Raw genomic sequence first — 15,970 nt, 5'->3', positions numbered from 1 at the left:
AGTGAAAGTAAATTGAAAAAAACCTCCTTTTTACCGTTTAGTTTATCATTTGGTAAAGACCAAAACAGAAAGCCCATCAGTTGTTATATTATAACATGTACTCTACTTTCATGTGAGGTATAATCCTAAGAATTATGACAGTCAATATGTTAATGGCCACTTTGTATCATCTTTACATTGTCAAGAGCCTCTTGAAGTTTGACATGTGCCCTACAATCGATGTTGAGGGTGAGAGTACATTTCTGACTCTTGGAGGATTGCAAAAGACCCTGTTTTAATCTCTGTCCACCAGGGGGTGGAGTTTCCTAACACAAAATCATCAACTGTATGAGTGATAAGCTTTGCAGGTTCAACTTTTGATGTCATTTCATCATTTCTTTGTGTGAAGAGTCAAGAACAGTAGCTGGGTGTCCCTGAAGATGAATGCTTTTCCAGCTTTAGTGACTGTGATGCTGCTCGTGCTTGGTAAGTTAAGTGACTTAAGATTTGCAATCTTTCCCTTATGATATCAGAAAAATACTTAATCGTCTAGGAGGTTTGTTGTTAATATAACACAGATATCCTGTTCTTCCTCCAGGGAGGATCCATGGAAACTCAGTGACCCAGAAACAAGGTCAAGTGACCCTCTCAGAAGACAGCGTTCTCTTTATAAACTGCACTTATTCATCCACAGGGTACCCAACTGTTTTTTGGTATGTTCAGTATTCTGGAGAAAGCCCTGAGCTCCTTTTGAAAGTTACAACAGCTGGCGAGAAGGGAAGCAGCAGAGGGTTTGAAGCCACATATGATAGAGGAACCACCTCCTTCCACTTGCAGAAAGCCTCGGTGCAAGAGTCAGACTCGGCTGTGTACTACTGTGCTCTGGGTGGCACAGTGGCAGACACTGCAGGGGGAGCTGAGCACAAACCCTGAGAAACAAAAGAAGCCTGACTTCTGATCATCTGCCTTTTAGGTCACCCTGTTTTCCACACAGTCTATGTTGTGTGCCCCAACCTTTCTCTGGTTGATGAACATTGTACACATGGTCAGAGCAGAACAAGAGGGAGATGTTATCACAGCTGGATTTTCATCAAGGATATCAGTTGTTCCTCATGGAGGGTCACATTGATTTCCCAGGAACGCTATGGATACTGTGAGGTGGTCAGTTGTCTTCATCTCCATATATAGGTAATTTTCTTCATATTATTGAATGTCACTTCTAGTCCAAGTTATTCACACAGGGCAACAAATGCCGGGAAAGATGTCATCTAGATAATGTCTATCTAATACTTTGGAAGGACAGGTTATCAGAGGCTACAGCCTTTCCATACCTTAAGATTTGTAATAAGGATACATAGGTAGAAAAGGCAGGAGAAAGGAAGTCTGAGCAGGTAGGTGATCTTCAGATTTTCAATGTCCCCCATCTCCTCTAAATCCAACCCCCAATCTCATCCTCATCCCATGTAGTAGACTGTCTGCTGTGGTCCTCATCCCTCTTTGTCCCCATTTCCAGAGCACTGGACTGATCCTGGTGGCACTCCCTGATTTCTTCCCTGCCATGGAACCTACACCTCTTTTTAGCCCACCCCTATGCCTAAGTATCATATGCCTAAGTGTCAGTACCCAATTGGAAAGAAACATATTCTGTCTGGAATCCAGTGTCCACACATGGCAGGATCTCAGAAGCATTCCCTAGCAGGCAACCTATAGCCACCACACTGTTCTCAGAACCAAAGAGAACAATAGAAACCAAGGAAGAGAGCACACATCTGACAAAGGCAAGAACACACACCAGCACAGAGAATTAAAATAATCTCAAACCCAGATGCCTAGATCCCAGCATGAAACAGTAACATCCATGATGACATGTCTTCATTAAAGCCCCAAAAAACACAATATGGCCGATGCACAAGACAAGGAGTTCAAATTAGCCTTTATGAATATGTTAGAGATCTTGAAAGAAAAAGTGAATACATTCATTGAAGAAATCAATGAACCAAAAATCTGGAGTGAGGCAGGCCTGAAGAGACTGATGAGTCAACCAAGGACCATGCATGGGGCGGACTTAAAGCCCTGCTCAGATGTAGTCCATGGGCAGCTCAGTCTCCATTGGAGTTCCCTAGTAAGGGGAGCAGAGACAGTCACTGGCATGAACTCAGTTGCCTGATCTTTGATCACCTCCCCCTGGTGAGGTGGCCTTACTAGGCCACACAGAGAGAGGATCCAGACAGTCTTGATGACACCTGATAGGCTAGTGTCAGATAGTAAGGGAGGAGGACCTCCCCTATCAGTAGACTAGGGGAGGGAAATGGTGGGGGAAAGAGTGAGGGAGGGTAGTATTGGGGGGAGGTGAGGGAGGGGACATAAAGTGAATAAGTTTTAATTAATAGTAATAATAATAATGGCAAAAAGAAATTAACAAAAACACAAACAATGGCATGAAATGAAGAGCACAGTTCAACACTTCTCAGTGGAAATAAAATCAAAGAAAACAGAAATAGGGGGAGAACTGGAAGAGAGGAATTTAGGAACTCAAACACAGGCTCCCAGGATTTGTCCCCATCCCAGAGATTCTCCTACCATGATTTTGGTCTCGATTTTTCAGTCTCTATTTTTCTGTCTCACACCCACTCCTGCTTTTTCTCAGGGCTCATTCTTACTCTCACTCTCACCAGCAATGGAGGAGTGTTCCCCTTACTCCACATCCTCTCCAGCATGTGTTCTATCTGGAGTTTTTGATCTTAGCCATTGTGATAGGTGTAAGACAAAATTTCATAGTTTTGATTTGCATTTCCCTGATGACAAATGATGTTGAACATTTCTTGAAGTGTTTCTTGGGCATTAGAGATCCTCTGCTAAGAATTCTCTTTTAGCACTGTATCCCATTTTTAATTGGGTTATTTGGTTTATGGTGTTTAATTTCTTGAGTCTTCATACATATTATTAACCCTATGTTGGATGTAGGGTTGGTGAAGTTATCTTTTTTCCATTTTGTTTGCTGCTGTTTTGTTCTATTGACAGTATCCTTTGCCTTACAGAAACTTTTCAGTTTCATGAAGTCCCATTTATTAATTGTTGATCTTAGTGCTTGAGCTGTTGGTGTTCTGTTTAGGAAGTTGTCTCTTGTACCAATGTGTCCAACACTATTTCTCACTTTCTCTTCTAGCAGATTTAGTGTATCCAGTTTTATGTTGAGGTCTTTGAATCACTTGGACTTGAATTTTGTACACGGTGATAAACATGGATGTATTTGCATTTTTCTACATGCAGATATCCAGTTAGACCAGCACCATTTGTTGAAGATGCTTTCTTTATTCCATTGTATGGTTTTGGCTCCTTTATCAAAAATCAAGTGTCCTGAAAATACACTACTCAATATCAGAGGACTGAAGCATGAACCAACTCCTTGGCTGTGTTGATCCTATTGCCTTCTTGCCTCCACAGATCTTTACTCTGCTGGTTGTGGAGCTCTCACAGACTCCTGCAGGACAGTTGTTTCCTGCCTTGTTCTCTGTGGACCCAGTTCAGCTCTGGCACAGACATTCCCCTGGTACATGTGGCTTCATGTCTATGTTATTAATGTAGAGTGGGAGAAAGTGGAAGTGTTAGGGAAGAAGAGAGATAAGGGAGAAAGGGAGTAGAGAGGGGAGGCAGAGTTAGAAAGAGAAAAGAGGAGAGAAACCAGATCTACAACTTTAATGATCAATTCCTACTCAACAGGGCTTTATTCAAGTAGAGAGAATAAAAAATGAGACAAATGAGCAAGTTCCCTGAGTTTTATTTTTTGTTGAGTTTCTAAACACAGCTCCATCTCTCCTGCGTCAAGCCAAGTAAAGTTCTGTTTACACATGAGCATGCTCCTTGCTCTAAATAAAATGAATAATTCCAGGCTTTTCTAGACTATGACCTAGATAAGCAGTCTGTTCAGGCCATCTGTAAAGTCTGTAGATGGATTTGAATGGGGGTGACAAGGGTTAGATTTATGCTGTGTGAAAAAACCTCACTCATATTTCTGTGGCTGGCATTTCTAGGTGGTCTTCCAATGCAGGGGACTGCCTGTGTGTGGCACTTATTATTACTAAGAAAAAAAAAACACATCTGCAGAGTCCATACACACACACACACACACACACACACACACACACACACACACACACACTATCTCACTCCCCACCAAGACTCAAGGCAAATGTTTCTTTAAAATGCCAATTGAACTTTCAAGTACTTTACTTTTTAATAACTACAGTAGAAGAGTTTACAGTTTGATTATTTCTTTGGTCACTATCATGAGTCCACAAGATGGCAGTGTCTTCTTAGGGTGGGAGAGAAGGGGGAAGAGAGGAGGGCAGGAAGAAGAGGGAGGGGTGGAGAAAGGGCTGGAGGAAAGTTTTGGTGCTGCAGAGGTGGTGAAGTTAGTCACTTTTCTCATTGCTAGCAAAGTGGCTTTTCATGTTTCCTGAAGCAGGAGAGGTGGAAACTTTTGAATGTGACCATATGAGTTTAGAGTTGAGGATCTGAATCCTAAGTGAAGAGGGAGGAGAGATGAAATCCTTGAGTGTTTCACTAGTGGTCCTGTGGCTTCAATTAAGCTGTAAGTCTGGGAATTTCTTTGGGATCCAGGTGTGGTATGTAAAGTTTTTGCCTGTTCCAGGCTAATAGATAGAACCACAGATGTTTTTAATCTCCAGTTAGGGGTGGGAGGCCAACTGTAAAAGCATTCTTTGTGTTAGCATCCCTATACCTCCATTCCTGTTTCTCTGACCTTTGACTTTCTGCACAGGGGTTAGCAGCCAGCAGAAGGTGCAGCAGAACCCAGAATCCCTCAGTGTCCCAGAGGGAGCCATGGCCTCTCTCAACTGCACTTCCAGTGATCCTAATTTTCAGTACTTTTGGTGGTACAGACAGCATTCTGGGAAAGGCCTCGAGGCGCTGATGTCCATCTTCTCTAATGGTGACAAGGAGGAAGGCAGATTCACAGCTCACCTCAATAAAGGCAGCCTGCACGTTTCCCTGCACATCAGAGACTCCCAGCCCAGTGACTCTGCTGTCTACCTCTGTGCAGTGAGCACACAGTGCTCCCCAGGCACCTGCAGCCTGCACACAAACATACTGGGTCACAAAATGCCTTATAGAGAGCTCAGACCACACAGTGGAGAAATTCTGTTTCTATTCTGTATGCAATGGGAATTAATAGCAAGAGCAGCAAGGGCTCAATTGATTGGAAAGTTATTTTAACATTTTAAAATCAAATAATCTTGAAGGGAAAGGCAACTATTTGTTTGGTTAAAATATTTTTCACATGTTGATTGTTATACAACAATGTGCATTCTCTTAATGTGCATACTTCGGTGAGTTGGAACACAAGCACATGGCTATGACACTCACCATGACATGCCAAAGACCACCATCACCCCTACAGCTTCCTTGAATTTTAAAATCTTTCAATAAAAACTATTAGGTTTCTAATTTTTATAAACTAGCTTACAAGGTAGCAGGTTCCGCTAGGGCAAATTATCCATGTTTTCTTCTGGTTGTTTCTTCTTCCAGCTTATCCTCTCTGCCATATCCAGTTCCCCATTCCCACTCAAACCTTTTTGCTCCCGGGATCCCTGCTTCCACTTCCATATCATGTGTTCTATTACCTTACCAGTCATTTACCTTTTTTTTTCTTTCAGAACTGTTGTTTTTGTTATCTCTTTTTTAGGTAATAATGGTGATTGAAATATTTGATTGGCAGGGGAGCCATTTTTTTTTTTTTTAGTTTTTTAAAAATTCTTTGTTAATTACACTTTTTTCACTTTGTATCCCCCCTGTGGTTCTCATCCACCTCCGTCCCAATCCCTTTCTTCCTCCACCCTCTGCATGCATGTCCCTCCACAAGTCCACTGATAGGGGAGTTCTTCTTTTCCTTCCTTCTGATCCTAGTCAATTAGGTCTCATCAGAAGTGGCTGCATTGTCTTCTTCTGTGGCCTGGTAATGCTGCTTCCCCCTCAGGGGGAGGTAATTAAAGAGCAGGCTAAACATTTCATGTCAGAGACAGTCCCTGTTCATATTACAATGGAACCCACTTGGATACTGAACTGCCATGGGCTACATCTGTACAGGCATCTTAGGTTATCTACATGCATAATCCTTGGTTGGAGTATGAGTCTCAGGAAAGACTCCTGTGCTCCGATTTTTTTGGTTCTGTTGCTCTCCTTGTGGAGTCCATATCCTCTCCAGATCTTACTGTTTCCCACGTCTTTCCTAAGATTTCCTGCACTCTACCCAAAAGTTGCCCATAAGTCTCAGCATCTGCATTGATAGTCTGCAGGGCAGAGCTTTTCAGAGGTCCTCTGTGTCAGGCTCCTGACTTGTTCCCTCTTTTCTCCTTCTTCTGATGTCCATCCTCTTTGCCTTTCTGGATAGGAATTGAGCATTTTAGCAAGAGTCCTCCCTCTTGATTAGTTCTTTTAGGTGTACAGATTTTAGTAGGTTTATCTTATATGTCTATATGAGTGAGTATATACGGTGTGTGTCTTTCTGCTTCTAGGATGGCTCACTCAGAATGATCTTTCCAGATCCCACCATTTACCTGCAAATTTCAAGATTTCCTTGTTTTTCATTGCTGAGTAATATTCCATTGTGTAGATGTACCACAATTTCTGTATCCATACCTCCACTGAGGGGCATCTGGGCTGTTTCCAGTCTGGCTGTTACAAATAAGGCTGCAATAAACATGGGTGAGTAAATGTCCTTATTGTGTACTTGAGCCTCTTTTGGGTATATGCCTAGGAGTGGTATAGCTGGATTTTGAGAAAGTGCTATTCCTAGTTGTCTGAGGAAGCGCCAGATTGCTTTCCCTTTTTCCCCTCTTGTGGGCTGCTTTCTAGTTTTTGGTGTCTACACACACTCATATTCATGAATATATACATGAATATATAAAAATAAAAATTAGAAGCTGAAGTTTGTATGCATTTGTCTCTGAGTCTGGGTAACTCACTTTCTATAGTATCTTCCAGTTGTGTTCCTTATCATGCCAATTCTATAATTTCATTTACTTTATTTCTGAATAGTATTCATCTATTTGTCTTCATGTCTATTAATCTGTTATCTATCATCTATGTATCTATTTATCACATGTGCATTTATGTATGTATGTATCTATAATCTATCTACCTATGTATGTATTAATCTATAGGCATATATCTCCACCAAATTCTTATTATTCATTTTTTTGTTGATGAATATGTAGGATGCCTTCATTATCTAGCAATTTTGAATAGAGCAGCAATAAACAAGTTGAACGAGTATTTCTGTAGTAGGATATAGAGTACTTCAGATATATAACGAGCAATTGTTGGTGGGCCACATAGCACTTTCTCTTAGGTTTATGAGGCCCTTTCACACTGATTTCTGTAGTGCTCATTTTTAAACTCTATTTTATATGGGGTATGCATGCCTTACGTCCTTTCCAACCTCCCAATCCTATGTAAAAGAGAGAAGGTTAGTGGAGAGATGGGGCGAGGAGCCCTTCACTTCTCCCAGATGTTTAGGGTTGACTGAGATACAGGATTATAAGCTCATTTCACCCTATGCATCTCCACTTATCACTTTTTAAGTTGAAATGCTGAACAGTTCCCTCACATGGCATATTCACCCTGGTGTTTACTAAAGATTTACCACAAGTTAATTCAGTAGTTCTGATTTTTATCATGCATCTATACATGGAAATGTTCATGGTAGCAGATATTCCTTAGAGTTTGTAATGTACTTCTTTCCTTAGTATCTCAAGATGACACTGTTTATCTAGTCCATGGGTCCTGAAAAACCTGCATAGAAGGGATTGGATATTTGGTTAGGTGTGTTCACAGACACACTTACGAAAAGGATGCAACAGAATTAGGATTTTCTATACATTCCCAATTGTTTAGAAGTGGAGATTGAGCAATATCTCCAGACCATGGCAGAATGATGTGAAACACTTCAGAAGTTATACCCACAAGGCATTATATTTTCCTGTGGGAAATATATATAAAGGGAGGAGTAATCATTCTTTTTCTTTATATTTTATTTTATGCACATTGGTGCTTTGTCTGCCTGTAATTTCTTTGTGTGATGATGTAATGCCCCCTGGAACCGAGGTTACAGAGAGCTGTGAGCTGCTGTGTGGGTGCTGGGAATTGAACTCAAGTGTCCTGGAAGAGAAACCAGTTTCTTAACCATTGAGACATCTATCTTGCCAGCCCTAAGGGATAATCATTCTTAATTAAGGATATATGTATTGGAAGTAGGAATCTGGAGGGGCTAGATACGATATTTCATTATGTATCTGTTTATCATCTTAAATATAAAGAAAAATTGAAATGGCATTGAGGAAGAATAAAAACTGGAGCTAGAATAAAAATATTTACAACTTTGCTCAGTTTTTTATTGTATAATTTCTGGCTTTCTGGCAAGGATATGGTTACAATTTGGATACTGAAATTGTTACTGAGAGTTCTGTGGTGGTTTGGGTGAAAATGATCCTCGTTTTTACTACTTGTTTCCCGGGTTCGGGTGGGACATACTAGAGGTGTGGCCTTGCTAAGGAAATTTGTCACTAGGGCTGAGCTTTGAGCAGTAGAGTCCCACCCTACTTTAGTTGACTCTCTCTGCTTCAAACTGTTGACTGATGATGTGATTTCTCAGCTTCCTGCTCTAGCTTGCTTTCCTGTCTTCCTCCCTCCAAGATAGACTCTTGTTCTTCTGGAGCTGTGAGCCAAAATAAGATCGTCCATAAGTTTCTTTTGGCCTCAGTATTTTATCACAGTAACAGAAAAGTAGATGATTTAGGGTATTTTGCTATGGGATTTGGCATGATAAGTATTTCAATATTTGTTTGAGATTAAAAATAATAATGCATTGCCTTTGATTGAGTTTCTAGAAGCAGAATCTGAACTTGGAATTCTTTTGTCCATGAATACTTGAGGAAAGCAGACTGGGACAGAGGAGGCTGGGCTTGGAAGTGATATGGCTGTTGCTTCGATTCAGCCTGATTTTTTTAGGGACCTTTGGGGTATAAACTCCACCACACAGACATTTCTACTTTGAGGCAGTTGGCCAGACTATTGTGCCCACAAATAAAATGATCTTTGGCTGTGTTCTTTCTTGAGGAAGAGTTGTGTGGTACTGGACAGTGACGATTCTCATTGTCATAGTACACAAGGAGCCATGTAGAGGCAAGAGTAGCCATTCATCACAGGAACTGAAGACTGGCTACACCTGGAAAAGAGGTTCTAGGCTGAGTACCAATGCAGTCTAGTTTTCACATGAAATCATCCAGGCATGTGGGGAGACATCAGTGAACAATAGGCTTTCTAATTATTACATTCTTGTTAGATCGTGAATGGAATATGATGATGGAGAAAAGAAGCAAGGGCACAACTCCAATCTCAGCATGGGAAGATTGCCCTTGAATAGAGAGAAGGAAGGGCAAAACACTCTTTGCACTGGTGGAGATTGTGCACCATGGCATGGGGTAAGGCTTAGGCTTCTGTAGAGGTTGAACAGGGAAGGATGTATGGACACGGGGCTCATTTGTAGCTTTTCAGGCTTTAGTTCAGTCTCTGTAGTCACAAATGGAAGCTGTTTGTGCTGACAGTTTTGCTTGAGCGTGGCAGGTTGTGGCTTCAGATAGGAGCCATCTGTGCTAACAGATAGCCTTGAATGTGGAATCTTCTGTGTCAGGAATTGCCAGACAGAGATATTTATATTCTTAAATTCTAATTTTAATTTTATTCTTAATCTAATTTGTACAGTTTTTCTTGCTAGTCTTTAAGTTTCCACTGTAGATTTAATCACTTGTTTTACCATGAAACCCTGACAAATTTTTAACTCATTTATGACCCCTGGATCTTTTCAGATATTGTGTGGAGGAAATTTTCCTGAAGATTCACTGAGCTCAGTGCCAGAAATGTTAGCAGAGTAAAATAGTAACTCTACTTCCATTTTTATTCTGAAGATAATGGACATCATATCCACAGACAAAGCTGTACCAAAATGTTCAGGCCAGAATTAGTCATGATAGCCCCAAAGTAGAATAATTTAATGCCTATCACTAGATGAATGGGAAGACATCCTATATGTTCCAAGGGATATTTTGCAGTAATAAAATTGATAGCATACTGATACATAATAAAATAAAATATCCCCTAAAAAAAAGTGAAGATGCTGTGATGGGTTTTCTTCGTTATCAGCTTGCTGGATCTGGAACCAACTAAAAAGCCACTGTGCACAGAGTTTCTCCTCTTCTGGAGAGCTCTGACTGATTCAGATGACATGCATTGTTCAGTATAGACAACTCTACAAACACATCATTTTTTTTCTATCTATCTAGAGTTAGTGAGCTCAGATGTCAGGGAAATGGGTGTGATAGCAAGTAATAATGGTCATACAACTGTATGAACAAAGTCCAATTACTGAATGTACACATTATAAAATGTATACAAAAATACACATAGACATGCCCTCGGGCAAACCTGATGGAGGCGAATCCTCAACTTCAATTCCCTCTTCCCAGATGACACTAGCTTGTGTCAACTTGACAAAAAATAACCAGGAAAGTTCACCCCTTGTGAACTTGACACACAAATATCTCACTATCAAAGTATATGATTTGTTTCCTTTTTTCCCTAAGATCTCATGCTAATCTAAGAATATAAAACATAGTAAAACATTAAAAGTTATACATTTTAAAAGTGTCTTAAAATTTTTTTCAACCTGAGCTGAAGAAATGTGTCAGCTGTTAAATCCAAGGCTCACAAAACAAAATGATAGAACATCCAATGTCTTTTTAAAAGCTCAGTTTCTCAACTGTTCTTAATCTAAGAGGAAAGAACTAGGGCAAGTTGCAATTACATAATTGCAAACCCCAAACCCAACAGCATGAATAGCTCAGGGTCCACTGTCTGGGACTCACTCATGATCTTCTGGGCTCCTAAGGCCTTGGGCAAGCACACCTCTTCAGTTCTGCCATCAGCAGCCTAAGCAGGTTGTCTCATAGATTCAGTCTGGCTCCCACCCACAGCTGCCAGTGTTCTTGGTGGTCATTTCTTGGCCCTGGCATCTTCAATATGCTGTGATTGCCATTGGAACTGAGGCTGGACCTTCAACAATAGCCTCTCTTCAGGCAGATTCTGACCTGGCTACACAGCACCAAACCTCAGCTACTTCTTCATGACCCCTTCATACTTTCAAAAACAGTTTCATGTGGGAAACATTTACATACACACCCATACACACACACACACACACACACACACACACACACTTGAGAAGTACTGTTGCAGGTTGATATACAGTGTCATATATACCTCTGGACCAAAGCATCTGTGTCATGAATTTGAGAAAACACTTCCCAGAATAGTTTGCCTCAGGAACACTGTTTGCTTACTTAGCACAGTTGATTTTTCAGCTCTATCTAACTAGCATCTGATGTCCCTGTAAAGCAAAGAAGGCTTCACTTTCACAGATACTTAATTCAAATATGTAACACGAATGGTCCTGACTGCATCTTGATTTCCCTCTGATACTGTGCATGTCAGACTTCAAATGGCTGCTTTTTCAGTATCCTTTTCTTCCAGCCTCCCATAGAAGCCCATTAAGTTCTGAGTACTAAAGGCTTTTCCAGTCAAAGACTCCAAAATCCTTTTATAATCCTCCACAAAAGCAACATGGTCACTTTCATCATCTAGTCTCTGGTATCAATTTTTGTCCTTGTTTTCTTTCCATTGTGAAAAGCACTGATCAAAAGAAACTTGGGTAGAAAAGGTTTATTTCATCTTACAGCCACCAATCCATCATGGAGTCAGTAAGTGAAGATAGAGGAATGCTGTTTACTGGTTTGCTTCTACTTCCTTCCTTCCTTCCTTCCTTCCTTCCTTCCTTCCTTCCTTCCTTCCTTCCTTCCTTCCTTCTTTCCTTCCTTCCTTCCTTCTTCCTTTCTAAGTTTTATTTATTATTTATACAATATTCTGCCTGCACGTGTGCCTGCACACCAGAAGAGGGCACCAGATCTCATTATAGATGGTTGTGAGCCCCCATGTGGCAGCTGGGAATTGAACTCAGGACCTTTGGAAGAACAACCAGTTCTCTCAGCCTCTAAGCCATCTCTCCATTCTTATGTAAGCCAGGGGGACCTGCCTAAAGGTGCCGTCAAACACATTGTACATCAAGCAACAACCAAAACAATTCTCCACAGATATGCCTGTTGTCCTGTCCAATGGAGGCATTTCTGTGACAATCTCATTTTCTGTTTTGTGGCAAGTACAGGAAACACTGACCAACGCAAATCCCATTCAATGTATTCAGGTTTCACTTTGTTTTTTGTCTCAAATAGCAGACAGAAAGATTTAAAATTTTTATTAAAAGTAATTTACATGTGTTTTGTTTACTTACATTAGTATGTATTCATATATATTTAATATTTAATTAATGTAAGTATTACATGTATTATTTAAATTAAGATGTTTTCAATTCTAAAATTTTGGTGTTCTTGATGCCTATGATGATATTCTTTTTATTTTCAGTCTGTCTTCTGTTGCATTGCAAGATGTCATATTTTCACTGAACACTTAAGGAAATACATACTTTTGTTCTTAGAAGAACCCCCTTGCTATATAAGGTATATATGTGTTTATATTACTGTATAAATAATATATTTTTCTACATTCCATGTTCTTCTTTTATCCTTCCCACAAGATGACTCTAAAAATATTCCATATCTTTTTCACTTCTTCGGGTGTGTCTTCTTTTCTTGAGTTACTATTTTTTAACTCAATCTCAGTGGCTTGTTGAAAGATACCTATCAGCTGTATAGCTTATAGATTTCAGAGTTCATCAGTTTGGCTGATAAACTGTAGTTACAGTAAACAAATGAGAAGTAACAAACACAAGGCCAGCCGCAATACTGAGAACATGATTGCACCTTCTCTCACAATCAAAGCCTTTATCAACTTCCATTTTCACCTGGGTATATGAAGTTGGGAAATTTTAATATCTTTAAGTAAAAGCTGTCAAATTTCACAGACCATGAAAGTATTTCAATTTCCTATATATCCAATATTTTTCCAGAGAGTGCAAGAAACAAAAATAAACAGATGAGCAAAAATACTAAAAAAAAAAAAAAAAAGGTACAGAAAAGGAGAAAGTGCTGGACTTTGTGTCTGACATGAACGTGCACAGGTCTCGAGCATGCTGTACCAGCCACTCTGGGTTCACATGTATAACTTCCCACTGTGTTTTGAAAACCCTTTGTAGTTACCCACCACCTCCACTCTTGCATTTTCCACTTTCTCTTCTGCAATAACTCCTGAGCCTCGGGAGGAAGGATGTAACACAGATGTCCAGTTTTTGGCTGGTCACTTTGCAGTGTCTTGTCTCTGTATCTTGGCTGGTTGTGGGTCTCTGTGTTAATTTCCATTTACTTAAACATGATGAAGCTACACCATATCACACTACTGAAGAAAACCTGACTTTCTCCCCTAGCAGCTAACAACTGCTAATAGCTCCTCAGCAGGGTGTGGGGACTCATGAGCCCCTCCTCCATGCTGCAATGCTGACTGGCTTAGTCACATTCAGGTCTTCTTGTTCGGGCAATCACAGCATCCTGAGTGCAACAGTTCTGTCATATCCTTATGTCACTATTTCATCCCTGACCTATGGCTCTTAGAACCATCCTACACAACCTTTTCTGATGTCTTCTGAGCCTTCTGGAGGAAGTGCTGTTATATAGATGTGATGATTATAGCTGTGCACTCTGCAGACATTTAATCTTAGCACTGCGACCAGTTGTGAGCATATGTATTAGCTACCTCTACAGCACACACAAATGTTTCTCTAATTAGGATTGGCTGCCACACTGATCTATGGATATGGTGAACGTAGAGGGAAGTGTGATACTTCTTCCATTTAGCAAAATGATAGCAGTAGCTTCCCCTCGGGCCTATTAGCTCCATAGGCATAGGTTCTTGGCCAGGTTTACAGTAGCAGCCATGCATGTTTCTGCTGTGAAGAGCCTGCAATCTAATCAGAACGTGGTTGGCCATCCCATAACATTCATTCCACTCCTGCACCCAAGGCAGATCTGTGTCTTGCCATGCTGGTCATTATTGCAGCTCTCAGTGCTCACAGCTGGTTAAGACTGTTGTTGACTTTTCTCCCCTAGCAGCCTGAGTCGCACTTCCTAACACTATAAAATGTAGCCAGCAGGGAGGAAGTCTCCTGAGTTGTACTGGCTTGATGTCTCTAAGTCTTGTGACCAAAATGTGTCGTGTCTTCAACAACATGATCCTGTTATCAAGTTCTGGAGGGTAACCAAGAGCAATGGCAACAGGTAATTGTTTTAGGGTCTCTATGACCACCCAGACCAACAGCTTTAGGGGATGTGTCCCATACTTGGTACCAGACTTTTTATTTTGCAATCTATTGTTCCTGGGGGAAGTATTAGGCTTTGTGTAGAATAATTTACTTAGTCTCTCTCTCTCTCTCTCTCTCTCTCTCTCTCTCTCTCTCTCTCTCTCTCTCTCTCACACACACACTCACAAAAATACAATTTTCAAACATCCTCCATGTTAGCTGTCCCTCCCCCCACCTGTCCTTTCTGCTATACTCACCCCCTCCAAATTTAACATTCTGTTGTCCAGAAAACTTGATATTGACTGAAAGTTAAAATTTTTCTTTCCTTTGTCCATAAGCATGAATCATAGTGACATTTTGATTTTAAATGTTTTAATTCAGCTTGTTGTTCAATGGCTACAAGAGAATGTACCTCTCTCTAGTTTGCTAGTAATGACTCAAAAATTCAATCCCTCCCAATCTCTGCAAATTTACTCAAAACATGATGTGTCCACAAGGTTGCAGGAGGCCGCAGCTGATGAAAAGCATGCAGCAAGCTCTTGTCATTGCATTCTGAAGGAATAGGTGAGAGAGAAATATTTGTTTTCTTATTGGCTGATTGGATTACATAAGAAGAAAAGGGGACAACCTGGAGATACAAATAGCTTGTTTGGCAAGAGATTGAAAGTCTGCATTGATCCCAGGCAGGAAGAGCAATGAAGCCATCCATTCCTACTGTAGTCCCTTTCTTGTGGCTGTGGATGAACCGTGAGTTGAAGATCTGGGACCACGAGAAAATAGTGGTGGACATTTCTTAGGCTTCCGTGGGAAATCCACTTCACACAGTTCCCTCTCAGTATTCTAGACAAAGAATTCAGCAGAGTGCTGCTGACTGTCCTCCTCCTTTCTGTTTTTCTTTCTGTGTAGGGGAGAGCCTCGGAGAGCAGGTGGAGCAGCACCCTTCTTCCCTGAGTGTTCAAGAGGGAGGCAGCGCTGTCATCAACTGCACTTACACAGACAGTGCTTCCTTATACTTCCCTTGGTACAAGCAAGAAGCTGGAAAGGGTCCCCACCTTGGGATAGACATTCGTGGAAATGTGGACAGAAAGCAGAACCAAAGGCTCACCATTTTATTGGATAAGAAAGCCAAATGCTTCTCCCCGCACATCACGGACACTCAGCCTAGGGACTCAGCCATGTACTTCTGTGCAGCAAGCACACACTGGTTCCCAGGCACCTGCAGCCTGTCCTCAAACTTGCTATGGGGGGTGGAGACCCTTGCACATCCTGTGTCTTGCAACAAAGCATTTGACATATTGTCTATTGGAAACTGTAACATACAGGGCAGGAGATATGCTTTCTTCAGAAATTTGCTCCCTGGAGGTCAATAGCAGGTCTTCCTGACCACCTAAGTCAAAAAGACGCAGTCTAGGGTCTCTACGCTTTTTTGGTCATGGTTATGGGGCTGGGTTAATGAGTTTTTTTATTTTTCTCTATGATTCCTGAAACAGTATAGTTAAATATTCAAGGAAATATATTTTTGATAGTTTACCAAAAGCTTTAACAAGAATAGGGCAGAAGAAAAGTAGTTTTAAGAGAAGTAATGAATTACATTTAGTATTAAAAGTATAATAA

At 40.8% G+C, this 15,970-nt stretch overlaps 2 gene segments (V, D, J or C); both read left to right on the top strand.

The window, feature by feature from the left end:
- The first annotated feature begins 419 nt into the window (after window positions 1–419).
- On the top strand, window positions 420–912 carry LOC132656334 (T cell receptor alpha variable 9-2-like). The segment is given in 2 exon segments: window positions 420–465; window positions 578–912. Coding segments are annotated over 2 exon segments (381 nt in total).
- Window positions 913–15,051: 14,139 nt separating this feature from the next.
- LOC132656333 (T cell receptor alpha variable 13-1-like) lies at window positions 15,052–15,726 on the top strand. The segment is given in 2 exon segments: window positions 15,052–15,103; window positions 15,263–15,726. Coding segments are annotated over 2 exon segments (516 nt in total).
- Window positions 15,727–15,970: the final 244 nt, after the last annotated feature.

Source organism: Meriones unguiculatus, chromosome 9 (assembly GCF_030254825.1).
Source record: "Meriones unguiculatus strain TT.TT164.6M chromosome 9, Bangor_MerUng_6.1, whole genome shotgun sequence".
Classification (NCBI taxonomy): Eukaryota; Metazoa; Chordata; class Mammalia; order Rodentia; family Muridae; genus Meriones; species Meriones unguiculatus.
This window is presented reverse-complemented; position numbering and strand designations above follow the sequence as displayed.